The 15,427-nt window shown below is 49.5% G+C and overlaps 9 protein-coding genes across 9 annotated transcripts; 4 read left to right on the top strand and 5 right to left on the bottom strand.

Moving 5' to 3' along the window:
• Positions 1 to 40: 40 nt before the first annotated feature.
• On the bottom strand, positions 41 to 1,573 carry Bathy02g02000 (unknown protein; the record flags this gene model as incomplete). The annotated part of the gene is made up of 1 exon (XM_007514812.1): positions 41 to 1,573. The coding sequence occupies one exon, from the start codon at positions 1,571 to 1,573 to the stop codon at positions 41 to 43; it is 1,533 nt and encodes a 510-aa protein (XP_007514874.1).
• Positions 1,574 to 1,835: 262 nt separating this feature from the next.
• Bathy02g01990 (predicted protein) lies at positions 1,836 to 2,789 on the top strand (the record flags this gene model as incomplete). Its single annotated transcript, XM_007514698.1, has 1 exon — positions 1,836 to 2,789. The coding sequence occupies one exon, from the start codon at positions 1,836 to 1,838 to the stop codon at positions 2,787 to 2,789; it is 954 nt and encodes a 317-aa protein (XP_007514760.1).
• Positions 2,790 to 3,114: 325 nt separating this feature from the next.
• Positions 3,115 to 6,156, top strand: Bathy02g01980 (hypothetical protein TERG_00084; the record flags this gene model as incomplete). Its single annotated transcript, XM_007514963.1, has 1 exon — positions 3,115 to 6,156. The coding sequence occupies one exon, from the start codon at positions 3,115 to 3,117 to the stop codon at positions 6,154 to 6,156; it is 3,042 nt and encodes a 1,013-aa protein (XP_007515025.1).
• Positions 6,157 to 6,244: 88 nt separating this feature from the next.
• Bathy02g01970 (unknown protein) lies at positions 6,245 to 6,868 on the bottom strand (the record flags this gene model as incomplete). Its single annotated transcript, XM_007514441.1, has 1 exon — positions 6,245 to 6,868. The coding sequence occupies one exon, from the start codon at positions 6,866 to 6,868 to the stop codon at positions 6,245 to 6,247; it is 624 nt and encodes a 207-aa protein (XP_007514503.1).
• A 263-nt stretch (positions 6,869 to 7,131) lies between these two features.
• On the bottom strand, positions 7,132 to 8,313 carry Bathy02g01960 (predicted protein; the record flags this gene model as incomplete). The annotated part of the gene is made up of 1 exon (XM_007514635.1): positions 7,132 to 8,313. The coding sequence occupies one exon, from the start codon at positions 8,311 to 8,313 to the stop codon at positions 7,132 to 7,134; it is 1,182 nt and encodes a 393-aa protein (XP_007514697.1).
• A 188-nt stretch (positions 8,314 to 8,501) lies between these two features.
• On the top strand, positions 8,502 to 8,711 carry Bathy02g01950 (unknown protein; the record flags this gene model as incomplete). The annotated part of the gene is made up of 1 exon (XM_007514874.1): positions 8,502 to 8,711. The coding sequence occupies one exon, from the start codon at positions 8,502 to 8,504 to the stop codon at positions 8,709 to 8,711; it is 210 nt and encodes a 69-aa protein (XP_007514936.1).
• Positions 8,712 to 9,409: 698 nt separating this feature from the next.
• On the top strand, positions 9,410 to 11,731 carry Bathy02g01940 (predicted protein; the record flags this gene model as incomplete). The annotated part of the gene is made up of 1 exon (XM_007514938.1): positions 9,410 to 11,731. The coding sequence occupies one exon, from the start codon at positions 9,410 to 9,412 to the stop codon at positions 11,729 to 11,731; it is 2,322 nt and encodes a 773-aa protein (XP_007515000.1).
• A 273-nt stretch (positions 11,732 to 12,004) lies between these two features.
• Bathy02g01930 (predicted protein) lies at positions 12,005 to 14,467 on the bottom strand (the record flags this gene model as incomplete). Its single annotated transcript, XM_007514855.1, has 1 exon — positions 12,005 to 14,467. One exon carries the CDS (start codon positions 14,465 to 14,467, stop codon positions 12,005 to 12,007), a length of 2,463 nt encoding a protein of 820 aa, XP_007514917.1.
• A 193-nt stretch (positions 14,468 to 14,660) lies between these two features.
• Positions 14,661 to 15,332, bottom strand: Bathy02g01920 (predicted protein; the record flags this gene model as incomplete). Its single annotated transcript, XM_007514522.1, has 1 exon — positions 14,661 to 15,332. One exon carries the CDS (start codon positions 15,330 to 15,332, stop codon positions 14,661 to 14,663), a length of 672 nt encoding a protein of 223 aa, XP_007514584.1.
• Between the last annotated feature and the right edge of the window lie 95 nt (positions 15,333 to 15,427).

Genomic DNA, 15,427 nt, shown 5'->3' with positions numbered 1-15,427 from the left:
TCTTCTATTTATTATTATTAGGAGACGAACCAACTACTCGTTACTTTTTGACGTTTGCGCCGAGCTCCTCTTGCTCTTTCTTCTCTTTTTGTCTCGTCGCTTCCGATTCTTTCAGTTTTGTTGTTATCGTTGCCTCGGTGACGCCACTGTCTTTACACAAGTCTCGCATCGCGTCGTTTTCGCACGTCAATCGACTAATTTCCTCTTGCAACTCGCCTATGGTTTTTAATTTTCTCGCTCTTGACCGAGCCGCAGATTGTCTGTTTTTATACACGCGCTCCTCCGCTCGTAGTTTCGTCTCTTCTTCGGTTTCTACGACGGTTGGGTTATTCGGACGACGGCCTTTTTTCCGCGGGGGAAGAGCGTCTTTGATGCCGCCCGGCGTGACGATTAAATTTTTGTTCTCTTTGGTCAACTCGACGATTTGGGTGTTGTCGATTTCCACGCGCGGAACGTTGGTTTTCGACACTTTACGTTTCTTCATATTCGCTTCTTCTGAATCTTTGTTGCGTTTCTGTTTTTTGGCGGCATCATCGTCTCCGTCGTCCTTTTGCTTTCTCTTCGATGGAGTAGGAAGCGGTTTCTTATTCTCTTTTTTCTTGTCCATCTCCTTCTCGAGCGCTTGATTATAACTCGTCCTCTTCGCGTGCTGATCGAAAGCGTTGCCACCACTACCACTGCCACTTCCAAACGTACTCAACATCTTCGCCATTTCCGTATCGTACGAAGTCAAGTTTGCCTCGTTGACCATTTGCTCCATGGACGACGCGTTCTGCGTGTGCGCCACCCCTAACGTATTCGCGAGGTCCTGCGCGCCAGCCGAGAACAAAGATTTTTGCGCCATAATCAAAGACGCCGTAGCCGTTCTTTTTACATTACCATTACCGATCTTCTTCGCGTTATTTGCCATCACCACGTCCATCATCACGTCTTCCAACGTCGTTTCATCCTTCCCTCTACCGTTGGCGTCGTTGTCGTTCCCTCTCTTCTTCCCGCTGTTAATCTTCGCCCACGCGTCGTCGAGGCTCGCCACTTCGCCCCCACTTTTCCTCGCCGTCGTCGCTGTTGATATCATCTTAGTTTTCGTCTTCTTCTTCTTCGCGTTATCATTGTTCATCGGTTTCACCTTCACGTCCGACATCTCCCGAAACGCCTCTCGCAAACTCTCCTTCAGCTCATCCTTCCCAATTTGGCCGTCAAAAGGAAACCCAAGGTGCGCTAAATCTCCCGATTTAATCGGATCTCCGGAGGATAACCCCGGCGATTTCGATTGACTGCTCGACGTGTTCGACTTGCTCCTTTTCAAAGCATCGTTGTTGTTGTTGTTGTTGTTGTTGTTGTTGTTCTCTCGGTTCTTGGTAATTAATTTCTCCAACTGCACATCAAAATCGCCGCTCGCGTCTGGGTGAAATAGCGAGGTGGACGACACCCCGAGACGATTCACGACGTCGGAGGACCATTTTTGTAAAGCGATTTGCGGGGAGATGTCTTCCAACGCACCGAGATCATCCCCAATGGGGTCAGGTTGTTGTGATGACTTTTTGTTGTTGTTGTTGGGTTTTGCCTTTGGCATTCTTTCTCCAATTTTATTATGCGTACTTTGAGAGGAGGAAGAGAGACCTCTACTAAACGAGTGACCCGATTCGAAGCAAGCGGACCAAAACTCGAGTATTGCGCGGTGTGCGTTTGGAGGAACGTCGAGAAGCGAGACGACCCAAAGGGGAGAGTCGGAGGAGAAGTTGTTTTTTGTCGAAAATTAAATTCTTTCTTTTCTTCTTTTCTTCTTTTTTCTCGCGACCGCACATTTTTTTTCGCGCGAGAAAAAAAAAGGAAATATGGACGACGGTAAGAAGAAGAAGAAGAAGAAACAACTCTCCGGCGCGCAGAAGAGGAAGAAGAAAAAGGAGAAAGAAGCGGCCGTGATGGAGGCCGTGAAGGAGGCTGTTGCAGAAATGGAGAGGATAAAGCTTGGACCGACCAAGTTGTGGACGGGATTGGTGTTGCGTCAAAAGGATGTGTTTGTCTCGCATGTGATTTCGAAATTGAACGGGACGGATCGGTGGTTCTTTGCATTGGTGAATAGAGAGAGTCGGGGTGTGCTTGAGTACGCCGGGGTAGACGTATCGGAATTACACTGGGCTGCTTACGAATGTTCGTCGATTTCGACGTTGGAATGGCTGTGGGATCACATGCCCTGGGGAGAGAAAGATGATTTAGGAAGAGTGATGGATCAAGCCTGGTTTTGCAGGGAAGTTGCTGCAACGAACAAACTCGAGTTTCTCAAGTGGGCGAGAGAAGTGAAACAGTGCGAGTGGGATGAGTGGACGATTAATACGGCAGCACATAAAGGTAATCTCGAGATGCTGAAGTATTGCTTTGACAATGATGGTCCGTATGATGAAAAAGAGGCGTGTACTCGAGCTGTTAATGAAGGACACCTCGACTGTCTTCGGTTTCTTTTCGACAAAGTGAAACCTTCGCGAGAGACGGAAGAAGAAGTGGTACAAATTATAGCACTAAATGGTCGCGTAAACATCTTTAAATATTTCGTTGAAGAACGAAAGATATCTGATGCATTAAAGCTCGACTGTGTGGCAACCGCTACAATGTACGGCAAACTCGATTGCCTCAAATACTTAATCGAAGAGGCGAAAGTGCCTCTTAACGACTGGCGATTCATCGCTTTCACTCGTTACAAAGAGCACCACGAGTGCTTATACTACTTGCAAGAAAAAGGGTGCCCAGAACCAACGGATGAACAATACGCTTGGTTTCTCGGGCGTCTATGACGAGGAGAGCTTCCAACTCTACGAGGGTGTATAATCCAGTAGCACAAAAGCGACTGAGAAGGTAAATAGATTGATAAGAGATAAACACACACACACAGACAAAGACACACACAGAGAGAGAGAGAAAGAGAGATGTACTAGATTGATAAGAGATAAACACACACACACATACACAGAGAGAGAGAGAGAGAGAGAAAGAAAGAGAGATGTACCCTTCGTTTGCTCTTAATAAATTTCCTCGCAGCCCACCCCTCTTCTTGTTTCTATTTTTATAATATTTTTCACCAAAGACTCGTTCCGGGAAAAAATACGACCAAAAAAAGAAATGTTCGCGACGCGCTTTGACGAGTACGAGTACGACGAGGAGGACGAGTACGACGACGACGAATCCTTCGAATCCTTCTCTTCCTCCTCCGACGACGATTTGGAGAGCGACGATGAAGACGACGAGACTTCAAAGGAAAAAAATTTCGAACACCTGGAAGCGATGGCTTTTTCTCTCGGAGAGGACAAAGAGAAGACGAAGAGGAAGAAGAAGAATGCCGAGGAGGAGGAGGACAAGACGAGCACGACGACGACGATACTGCGCGAAGCGTTACGCGCGTTGCGAAAAGCAACCGCACGGTCAAAAAGAACGAAGAGACGGTTGAAGAAACGCGCGAAAGCGATGGAGAGTAGGAACGAAGCGATGAAAGTTTTAGGGGAAGAAGAAGACCAAGAGGAGGAGGAAAACGAGGACGGAATACTAAGAAGAACGAAATGTTGCGAACAGGCGATCGAGAGCGCAAAAAAGCACGCGAGAAGAGCACGCGCGATGAAAGAGAAAGTGGAGTCGAGAGTGAGCGAACTGGAGCGCGAAAAACGAATCAAATTGAAAGCGTTCGAGGACGCGGAGAAGCAGCGACTGGAAGCGTTGATTCCCGTGAAGTCGAGTTTGGAGGAGGAGATTTCGCAAATTCGAGATGAATCCGAGGCGGCGATGCGACGGATTAAAGATTTAAGATGCGAGCTAAAGAGAGAAACAGGAAACGCGGAACAGCGGGAAGAAGAAACGAACGAGACGGAATCGGTGGTGTTGCCCGAGTGTAAGAAAGTTTGCGCCGAATCGATGCTGGCGCCGGCGCACGCGAGGAAAAAATTGGACGAGACGACAGAGATTTTGCGAGGAGAAAAGGCGCGATTGGAGACGTTAGACAGTGCTGAATTGAAACAGTTCTCCACAGCTGTGAAAGATTTGAAAGATGTGGAGCTGTCTCAAACGCGCAAACTAAACGCGATTGAGTCGGAGTACGACGCCGCGTCTTCGCGACTGTCCGAGGCGAAACACCGGTTCGATTTCGAATCGTCTCGAAAAGAAGAGGAGAAGAAGAATCTTCGGTTGGCCACGCAAAGGAACGAGGGCGACGTGCAATTGCTCTTTGAGGAAGCTAAAGATATCGAGAAGTCTGTTTTGCGCGCGTGTCAACGCGAAGATGGATCGAAATTGAAAGTGTTACGAAAACTGAAACAAACCTATCGAGAAACCGACGCGCTCGCGGAAACGATTCGAGACGTTTTAATAGCTAAAATACGAACGGTCGAAGAAGAAAAGAAAGAAAGAGAGGAAGTACTGAAACGATTGAATAAAGAACGCGAAGAGCAGAAAACAAAGACGGACGAGGCGAGAGAGCAAAGCAAAACGTGGATGGCAAAAAGCGAGGAGAGCGAATCCGTGGACGCGCACAAACGAGAAGAGATTCGCGAGTTGGAGGAGGAAATCGTAGAGAGCTCGAGAACGGTCGAGCAACTGAGAAAAATTGAATTGAAAATGAACAAAAACGCTTCGTATGCCAAGAGAGACGTCGAAAAAGTCCGAGACTCGTTGCAGTTTATCGAAAGTGAAGTGAGAGTTAAAAATACGACGGTCTCGGAGCTCGCCGCGGCGCGATCGAAAGCGCTCGTGCGTTTAAGCGCCATGGAAAAATTTGTGAGTGCGCTACACGAGACGCGAGAGAACATCCGACACAAGATACATGTAGCACAGAGTGAAACCACTAAAGAAAAGTCATTCTCTGTAGATTCGGAAACGCGCGAAAACGAGTCTTTGAAAACGTTGAACGATGTGGAAAGAAAATGCGAAGAAGCGAAAGCGAAGATACGCCAACGCGAAAAGCCAGCGTTGGACGAGAAAACACGCGAAGTCAACGCGTCCATCCGCGAACTTGAAACCGCCACTCGAAGAATAAATTTAGCTAAAACTGCGATGCAAAGACACTTACACGCGCTCGAACGTTCGAAAAAATTGGCTTCATCGGAACGCGAAGACAAGGACCGAATCGTACTTTTGAAAGAAAGCGCCGCGAACGAACTCATCGACGTCGAGGACGAACTCGAAAACGCCTTGAATCTCAGCGACGCGACCGAAAACAAATCCATCGAAATCGACGCGCTCATTCGTGATCGTGAAATCGAGACACAACGGCTTTCAAACAAAGTCGCGGACGTGAAACGAACGAAACGAGCGGCTCGAGCGACGAAGAGCGAAAGGGTGCCCAGATTGAAGAACACTCTCGTTGCGTTACGAAGAGCTTTGAGAAGCGAAAAACGAAACTATCGTCAAGTGTCGAGGCTTTTAGAGGATCCAAACAGAGAGAAACGCGTGAAGAAATTGTCGCCAAACATATTTTCTTCCTTCTTGACGTCGCTTCACGAAACTCGAGAGGACGACCTGTATTATGACGACCACGGCGAAAAGAAGAAGAACAACAACAACAATAACAACAACAACAACAAAAAGGACAATCTGATAAACAACGACGAGAAAGGTGAAAGTACCACGAGCGCTCGGCTCGTTCCTTCGCTTGCTGCGGAAGTGAACGAAGCGGTCGCCAAAACAGCCGAAACGGAAACGCGGCTGGCGCGCGTCGAACGTCGAAGGAAACTTCTCTTTGAAATCCTCCAAGCGTTGGACGCCGAGATCCATCGCTTTCAAAAAGCGGACGCGGATACGCTGTTTGCACGAACGAAAGTTGCTCGAGCCATGCACGCGACAAACCGAGGCATACGAGAGATGACGCGCAAAACAATAGCCACGACTGCGGAGTTGGGCTTTAGCAAAGCGTGTCGCGTGGCGAACGAACGCGAGGTTGAAACGCTTCGAGAAGAGTTGAGAGAGACGAAGGAAAGAAAAGAGCAAGAGAAAAAGAGCCCAGATCAGATAACGATAACACCAATAACACCGCGAAAACAACAACATCAACAAACACACGGCCACCGACGCATAAACGCGTACGTTCCAGAAAACGACCCATCCGGCATCGGCTTGCCTATCCCCTTCGCGCCATTCCACGCCGTCGCGCCTTCCAAGATTCTACAAAGTAATGGTTGATAGAGACAATACGTGCACGTTTTTTCTACATACCTCTACTACAAATCACTACTATACATCTACACGTGATAAAACAAATCTTTAAAAATCACAGCGCCGCGATCCCGAGCAACACGAGCACCGCCGCAATCGCCGAATACTTCACCCCGGCGTATAAGATCCCCCAAACTAACGCCAACAACTTCAATATGATCACAAACGCCCACACGGCTAAACCTAACAATAACGCTCCAGCCGCCGCGCCTTCTGGCGTCATCTTATCCTCCGACATCCCGGGTAAGTTTGTCGTGCGTAAGCGAAACACGTCCTCTTTCCCTTCGTCCGTGAACCGTTTCATCGCTTTTTCATCCATCAGCCACCACGGGGAATCTTCTTCTTCTTTGGTTGTTTTCCGCCAAAACCGCCATCTGGCGGCGACTGAAACGTCTCTTCTCGCACTTTTACTACGCGACGAAGAAGGGAGTAATCGCAAAGTAATGTTCGAGGACGAGGATATCCGCGCTTTGCACGAGAAACATTCGCTTCGTTGTGTTTTGATTTCCCCGTTAACCAAATTGTAATTGTTGTTGTTGTTACTTAAAGACGACGACGACGACGCGAGAGCGCCGAAATGAACTCTTCGCGAGGATGACGAAGAGCAACACGCGTGGTGTTCTCGCCGGCGTAAAATAGGTGTTGTTGTTATTGTTGTTGTTGTCATAAACGCGTGCATTACTTTAACAAAATTAATGAGGTTTTGGTCCGACAAGAAAAAGAGGTACAAAACGTACTAAACGTACACGTTTCGCTCGGTTACGCGGAGGAGTCAAAAGTGAAGGCACGCGGAACCAAAAAGAAACGCACGAACGTACGAACACCTCTCTGCTACTATATCTTTGTATCTACTATAATAACAACACGGCGAATGACATCTACGTTTTAAAGATATAAAAAATAAAGCGCGCTTGTAAGTATAAATAAAGCGACATATCATCATCAGAGTTTACTGCCGCCGCTCTTCTCCTCGCCGAAATACACTCGGACCGGTTTCGGCCGATTCATTCCGGCTGGGTAGAAATCGCTCTGCATTCCGGTCATTTTCCCTTGCGCGAACTCGTAGCACTTTTTGTTGAGCGCCCACATGGCGGTGCCTTCTTGGACTTTCGGATTGTTCGCGAAAAACTCTAAATCTTTCCACTCGACTTTCTCGATTTCTTTCGGGCATCGAATCAACTCGTCGCTCAACGCTCTCAACGCGACGACGAAGAACATGTCGCTTCGCCCAAAGTGCGTGCCGTGCGAGTGTCTCGCGCTCAATATGCTCACAAACTCAGCCTTCACGCCGGTTTCTTCCATCACTTCTCTCACCGCCGCTTCCGGAACGTCTTCGCCGACGTCCAAGAGACCCGTGGGTAACTTCCACAAATCTCTCCCAGCCGCCGGACCTCTCAATTCTTGCACCATCAACACGTCTCGCTTATTCTCATCTGTTGGATTAATTCGAGTCACAAAAGCGCCAATCCCGACGTGATGCGTTGCCGCCGCCGGTAACTTGTTCTCCTCGTTCTCCGGCAACCACTTCGTCAACATCACGTACTCCTTCTCCGCGTGATGAAAATGAAACCCTCTCGAGACGACAATCGGCACGTAACTCGCGTTTGCGATTGGCACTTTCACCCAACACCCGCGTATGTTTGATTCTTTCCACGATTCTAAGCTCTCGTCTAACGCGAGCGTGAATTCCTCGTCCGTTTTGTAATCGTACTCGTCGCTGTTCACCACCACGCCTCCGTATTTATCCGCGTTGAAAGGTAACATCGTCTCCGTTTCGCGTATGTCGTGTTCGTAGTTAAATCGGAATAAATCTTTTTTCGTTTGAGCGGGTGGGGGTGTCTTCTCTTCAGTGCGACTCGTCGTGCCAGAGCTGCTGCTGATGTCGCTCGCTTTTGCGCGACTCCTAATCCTCTCGACTTCTTTAGATATCGATGACGTAAATGTCGTCCTTCTTTGTTCGTCCCAGTTGTTATTCCAACAAGAAGAAGAAGAAGAACACAAAGAGAACGACGACGAATTCTTCGACGACGACGACGCTAAAAACGAAGAACTCCTTCTCGAAATCGTTTTAAAAGGGAGAGACTTTAAAGAAGAAGAAGAACGCGCCGAAACGCCGCTCAACATTTATTATATATATCTTTTCGTCGTGCGCTGTTTTTGTGTGCGAGGTGTTCCTCCATCTGAACCAAAAACGCCATTGAATACCTATTTAGGGTTTTAAAAATGTGCGAGAAGGAAAGAAAAAATTTTCACTCGAAAAACAAAAAAACGTCAGAGTTGAAAGAAACAGACGACGAAGAAGAAGAATCATCATGGTGGCAGCATCACCCTCATTAACGACAAACGCTCTCGCGCGAATGCTGGAAGAGCGACCGGATCCTTCGGCGTTTCAACCGGTGCTACAAATAGCAGGTAATTGTTTTGTTTACGTTTTTTTTATTATTAAACGATACTCTTGCTTTCTATTCTTCTTCTTCGAAAGAATCGATTCATTCTTTGCGCGAGAGAGATCGAATTTTTGAATACAAAAGAATCGCGCGAGATTCAATTTTTGATGTTTCTCCGCTCTTCTTTTCCGTTTACTCACACATCATCACTCTTTCTCTCTCACATGCAGACATCCGCAAGATTAAGAACACGACCGGCGAACCGGAATCGGCGGAGAACACGAGATACAGGGTCATGATCAGGTATGTTTTTTGTTTGGAAATCATCGCATCTCAAATCTGGGCACTTTTTGAATTTCTTTTCTTTCACTCCGTCGCTTCGTTCTTCTCGAGCGGCTTGAGAGACGATTCTTCTTCGTCTTCTTCTTCTGCTTTAAAGAGATGCGCGCGAGAGAACACGCGACATCATCATTCGCTGACCTTCTTTTTTGTGCGACTCTTATTATTATTATTATTATTACTATTACTATTACAGCGATGGCGCCTCGTATTCTCAAGCGATGTGCTCGCCAAAGTTGAATCCGTTGATCGTTTCAGGTATGTTTTTCAAACAACACAGGGGGGGTGCCTCCTCGAGCGAAATCCTCTTTTCGTCTCGACGATAGAGAAGCGTTTGGTTTTCCTCTTCCTCTCTCTTATCTTTATCCTTTTACGCAAGGACCACTTCAAATGCGCCTTTTGTCGGAGACTCACACTTTCTCTCTTTTCTTTGAATACGTTTGTGAAAAACAGAGCAACTGCGAAAGTACACCGTCGTGCGCGTCTTGGACGTCATGTACAACATGGTCGGGGACAAGGTGATGCCGATTATCACGCAGTTGGAAGTTCTCGTTCAAGAGCAATCGATCATGGGGAACCCGCAGAATTACGCGAAGAAGCAGACGATTGGTGGTGGGAATCCGCCGCAGCCGTTCGCGGCGCAGCCGTTTGGGCAGAGTAACGTCGGGTATCAGAGTACCGGCGGGGGCGGGTACGGACACGGCGCGTACGGGCAACAACAACAACAAAATCCCTACGGCGGAGGCGCCGGTGGTCATGGTGGCGGAAACCAAAACGGCGCAGGCGGCAACGGGTACGATTCTATGGGCGCGAAACAAAACGATATGGGCTACGGGAGCAGTTACGGTGGTAATCGCGCCGGAGGCGGTGGTCCAACCGGGAAAGTAGGCACCCAGTACGGCGGCGCGACGAATTATACGCCTTTACAAGCTTTGAACCCGTACCAACAAGGCTGGTCCGTGTGCGTTCGCGTGACGACGCCGATTGAAGTGCGCACGTGGCACAACGCCAAAGGCGAAGGGAAAGTTCTCGGCTTTGACGTGGTCGATGCGGAAGGCAGCGAAATGAAAGTCGTGTGCTTTGGCGACTGCGCGTTGAACTTGGCGGAGAAGATGCAACAATACGGGGTGTACGAGATTTCAAAGGCAACGTTAACGGCGTCTCGAAACCCGAGATATGCGATCGGTGCGTACGAGATGAAGTTGGATCACAACACAGTCGTCCAACCGTTGCCGGAGAACGCCCAGGGTGCGATGAAAATCCCAAAGGTGCAATACAACTTCCGCAACATCAAAGAAATCGAGACGTTGATGAAGGATACCTCCATCGATGTCATGGGTGTCGTTCACGAAGTAAGTCCGATTTCGATGCAAATGCTTCGAACGGGTGGCGAGAAAGCGAAGCGTTCGATCAAGCTTCGCGACGATTCCAGCGCGGAAGTGGAGTTGACGTTGTGGGGCGAACACGCCGACGGTCTCGGTCAAAAGCTCGAGACGATGCTCTTCGAGAACCAGCACCCAATCTTGGCGTGCAAGCGCGCGTGCGTCGGCGAGTTTAACGGGAAGAACTTGTCCATCAGAAACAACACTGTCATGGATGTGAATCCAGATCATCCGAAAGCGGGACAATTGCGATCGTGGTACGACGCTGGCGGAAAGACGGAGGACGTACAAGTCCTTTCCGGCGGCATGGGCGGAGCTGGCGCCGTCGGCGGAAGAGGCGACAGATTTGCCACCATTCGACAAATCGAAAACGAAGCCGCGAACGGTGGGTGCAGCAATGCATTCTGGGTCGTTTGCAGGGGTTCGATCACGTACATTCACAACAGTGACAATGGGCCGATGTATCCCGCCTGCCCTATGGATCACGACGGACGCAAGTGTCAAAAGAAGATGCGCCAGAACGAAATGAACGGCATGTGGGAATGCGAACGACACTACGATACCGTAATACCGTCGGTGGATTGGAGATACCTGTGTACCGTAAAATTGGCGGATTATTCCGGGGCGGTAATGGCGAGTGTCTTTGGCGAGGTTGGTGAAAAGTTATTTGGCATGCCGGCGCCGGATTTCAAACATCTCTTGGACACCGACTTTCACGCGTTTGAGAAAAAAAGGGACGACATCAGGTGGAGAGAGTACAAGTTCAAGTTGAAGGTTAACGAAGACACGTACAACGACATGACGCGCGTGAAGTACACGATTCAGTCGGTTGAACCAATCTGCGACGGAAACTTTGCCGACGAGTCGAAAGTCTTGATTGAAAAGTTGAAAAAACTTCACAACGGCGAGTCAATCTTGGAAGAAAAAGTCGATCGCCCGGCAGGTGGTGGCGGTGGCGCTCCGTCCGTCGCAACGAACGAATGGAAGTCAGGCCAAGGGGGCGTTGCCATGGGTGGTAACATGGGTGGTGGCGCTGGTGGATACAATCAACAAAGCTACGGCGGTGATGGCGGCGGTGGAGGAGGAGGCGGAGGAGGCGCTTCCGGGAACTGCTACAAATGCGGTGAGCCAGGACACTGGGCGTCTAAGTGTCCCAACCAACAAACCACCGGCGGCGGCGGCGGTTATGGTGGTGGTAGTGGATATGGCGGTGGTGGTGGTGGTGGCGGCGGCGGCGCTTCAGGAAACTGCTATAAGTGCGGCGAGCCGGGTCATTTCGCAAACAAATGTCCGAACCAAGGCGGTGGTGGCGGAGCCGGAGGCGGCTACGGCGGCGGAGGTGGCTACGGTGGTGGCGGCTACGGTGGTGGCGGCTACGGTGGTGGCGGCTACGGTGGTGGCGGAGGCGGAGGCGGTTATGGTGGAAACTATTAAGAAAGAAAGATTGAACGATACGACACGACTGAAAGAAGAAGAAGAGAAACACGCTTTACACGATACTACACAATTTATTTGAAAATTAAACTACACATTGTAACACTTAAATCTACAATTTACTGTTCTTGAACCTATCGCGCGCCAATACGGCTTTCCTTTGAAGATCGTCGATTCTCGCCTTACCTTTCTCCCGCAAGTTGATGACTTTGCTGCTGATGTCGTCGCGAATGATCTCAACTTGTGTCGGGTTCGATTCCATCCATTGCCATATCAAAACGTGACGAGCAACACGATGGCACTCATAACTGTTCGCCACACCATTATTCGTGTTCGCCGCGACATTCGCGAATCGAGTTTTACCGCGGAAACCAAGAAAGGGTGCGCAGTCATCCGTGCAAAGTGCATCGGGTAAAACGCACACAAACCAACCAGGTACACGAAATGATGTCGGACGTACTGTCTGCGTTGACTCGCATTCATTTCTCCCCAAGGAATGTCTCGCCACGTCCCTTCTCTCGTGCGAAACATTTGCGCGGTGGGAAGCGATTTACATCTTCGGCATTTACACGTGCCTCCGGCGATGCAGGAAGGCAATTGATGTCTCGCGAAATGGTCCAGTAACTTCTCCGTTCCGCTGTTTCCAGATTTGTAAATGTGCACGCGAGCTCTTGACGAAGTCGAGACGCCATCGAGTAACGCTTTCAGAGCTCTTTTCGCAGCCCACCAGACTGAAGTGACGTGTACTTCCGCCGCTAACTCTGGATAGTTAGCGTCTAAAAGTCGCAACGTCGCGGCGACGAGCGAAATCGGAAGCGCGGTTATATCCAACCCAGCACAATCAACGACACAAACGATACCTCCACGCAAACGTCCGTTCCCAGACGCGCGAAGTTTCTGCCACTCGCGTTCGACGACTGAGACGATAGCACAGACAACAATCTCTAAATTCAGAGAGGAATCCATGCTCGATTTCTTCAAAATCATATCGTGCGCCGCGCGCAAACGGAAAATGACTTGCGCGCCCCCTCTCGGTAATCTTCGATGACGAAAGATGACATTTTGAAACTTTTTCAACGCGCGGTCGTCGAGAAATTTGTATCCGCTTCTCCATTTCGCGGACCGTTCGACGGCTTCGGCCGCAATGTCGATTTTGTTTTGTCGTTGCATCAAAAAACACGCCAACTGGACGTGCGTGAAACAATCCTTCGCTTCGGTTTCAATCGCGCGGATGAACCGTTCGACCTCTGACTCTCTCGGAAGTTTCGCGAGGGGTAATCCAGCGTCGCCGAGGAAGACGTAATCGACCGCGTCTTGCGGAAAACACCTCACATCCTCTACCAAGTGTAACACCGATCTTTGAACGATGGACAAAACGCCGTTCCTTTTTAAGCCGTTCGAGCCACTCTTATCTTTTTTGTTCTTGTTGTTCGCAACTGCGCGTTTACTTTTGCTGTTATTATTATTATTATTATTATTATTATTTCTAGCGATTCGATTCCGGATAATATCGTCGATTTCTTCGTCTATATCTTCCTCTTCTGCATCCGAGGGCGTATCGAACCATCTGCTTCTCGAGGCGCGAGGACTCTTATGCGTTTGCAGCGCATCAAAAGTGACCAGAGCTCTACTCCCATCGTTTTCATCCTCTCCCTCTACTCCTATATCCTCATCGCCACAGTCACCTTTACCTTTCCCACCACCCGTGACCACGTTTACCAACGATCCGACGCGTTGTAACGTCGACGGTTTCCTCTTGTGCCGCTGCTGCGGCTGCTCCTGTTTCTCCTTCTTCTTTCGTTCGGGGAGTTTCGGCCCAAACTTATTATTCCTTCTCCTCCACTCATTATTCGCGCTACTATTACTACTGCTACTGCTGTTATTATTATTGTTACGCGTGACCTCATCGTCATCATCATCATCGCTATCTTCTTTCTCTTCGCTAAAAAACAACGCGTCCGCGTCGTCCTCCTCAAACGCGCCGTGCGCAATCGCCGCCGCCCTCCTCTCCGCCACCCGCATGCTCTGCAACACGTCCGGCGCCAGCGAACTCTCCAACTCTTTCCACGCCTCGTTCAGCGCCTGGCGATAGCTAAACACCTCGTTCTTTGCTTTATTCTGCGCCAAAAGTTTCGCCAACTTCTTCCCGTTTTTCTGCAACGTCTTCCGTATCCTCGGTATCTTGCACACCTTCGCCGCGAGTTTCAAAAACCGTCGAACCAACGCTTTGTGCGGCGCAAACGCGGCGACGAAGAGTATCATCGACCCGGTGAATTCTGGAAGCGGATCTGGGGTCGTTAGTTTTCTCGCTAAGTGTAAAAACAGTTTCAATCCTTTCCCGATTTCCAATCCCGTCGTCGAGCACATCAGGGGAACTGCCCCACCAACTTCCCCAACTGCTCCTCCAACTTTCCTCCGTTTGTGTTGCATAACCACCCCGCCAATCGCCAGCGAGGCAACCACGGGTCCGTACCTTCGCCTCGAATGTCTCAACCACCAGTACCGCGCGATAAACCACGTCGTTCGTGTGATTTGCGACGTGGTCATCGCCATCTGGTGGGAGATGTACGCCGCGAACGGCGAGAGCATGTGCGAACATTCGATGACGGGATTCGTGAGACTGCGAAAGGCGTGGATGATTTGGAGCTCAGATTCCGTCAACGTTAAATCGATTGAGGTGTTGTTCACGCCGCTGTGCTCGTCATTTTCGTTTTGGCGAGGAGGTAGAGGTGGCATTTTTAGCGTTCGCACGCGGTGGTTTATTCTTGTGGAAGGGGAAGGAGAAATTGTGAGGCCTGAGATAACGGTCGAGTGTCCTCTGTGCGCGCTTTACGTTTTACGTGTAAAACGACAGTATTGATGAGTACTACATACTAAAAGCGTATCATCTTCCCTACGCACAAGTCGAGCAGGGGTAGTCTGGTCAAAATCACCCTCCCTCCGAATCGTCGTCGTTTCTTTTGTCGTCTTTGAGTACATCCTCCGCGTCGCAAAACTCCTCGCTCTCGGTACACTCCGCCAGTTGACTCAAATATAACTTGTTCAAAGCGACGCTCTCCGCGACTATTCCTTCCCTCGCGTTCGCGTTCATCGCGTCCCAGTTAAACTCCGTATCGACTAACAGTTTCCTCGTTTCGAGAATTCGTACCGCGGCGAGGCGGAAATCGAGCTCCGGGTGTCGCATGAGCTCGTGCAGCCATGCGTTGCCGTCTAGTATCGGTCTGGGCTGTCCTTTGGTATGTGGGGCACCTTTTTGCATGTAATCGATGAGTTTGTTGTACATTGGCGATCGATGCCTGGACCCGCACCACTGATCTAAAACAACGCGACACGCCGCCATCGTCATTAGCGTGACCAAAGATGAGGCGGCTTTCTTTTCCGGGGATGGGAACCCGGGGAAAAGGTTCGATGGAACGCGAAGTTTCTCGTTCTCGTCGTTGTTTTCCCCGTGAGAGGAAGACGACGACGACGACGCAAGAATGGACGTTTGCCGAGACAACCGAGATGATTTTGTGAATGATGGTACTACGAATGCATTGCTGTCGCGTTTGTGGACGACCCCGGCGGTCGTTTGAGAGAGGACTGTTGATGCGCCAAGCATATATTTTTGTGGAGAGATTTATCCACTTAAAAGACTTGAGGAAAAAAGGCGTATCAGATGTTACGTGGAGGATGTGTATTACACGTTCGTTTTGG

The sequence above is a fragment of the Bathycoccus prasinos genome (genome assembly GCF_002220235.1).
Source record: "Bathycoccus prasinos genomic : Chromosome_2".
NCBI lineage: Eukaryota > Viridiplantae > Chlorophyta > Mamiellophyceae > Mamiellales > Bathycoccaceae > Bathycoccus > Bathycoccus prasinos.
This window is presented reverse-complemented; position numbering and strand designations above follow the sequence as displayed.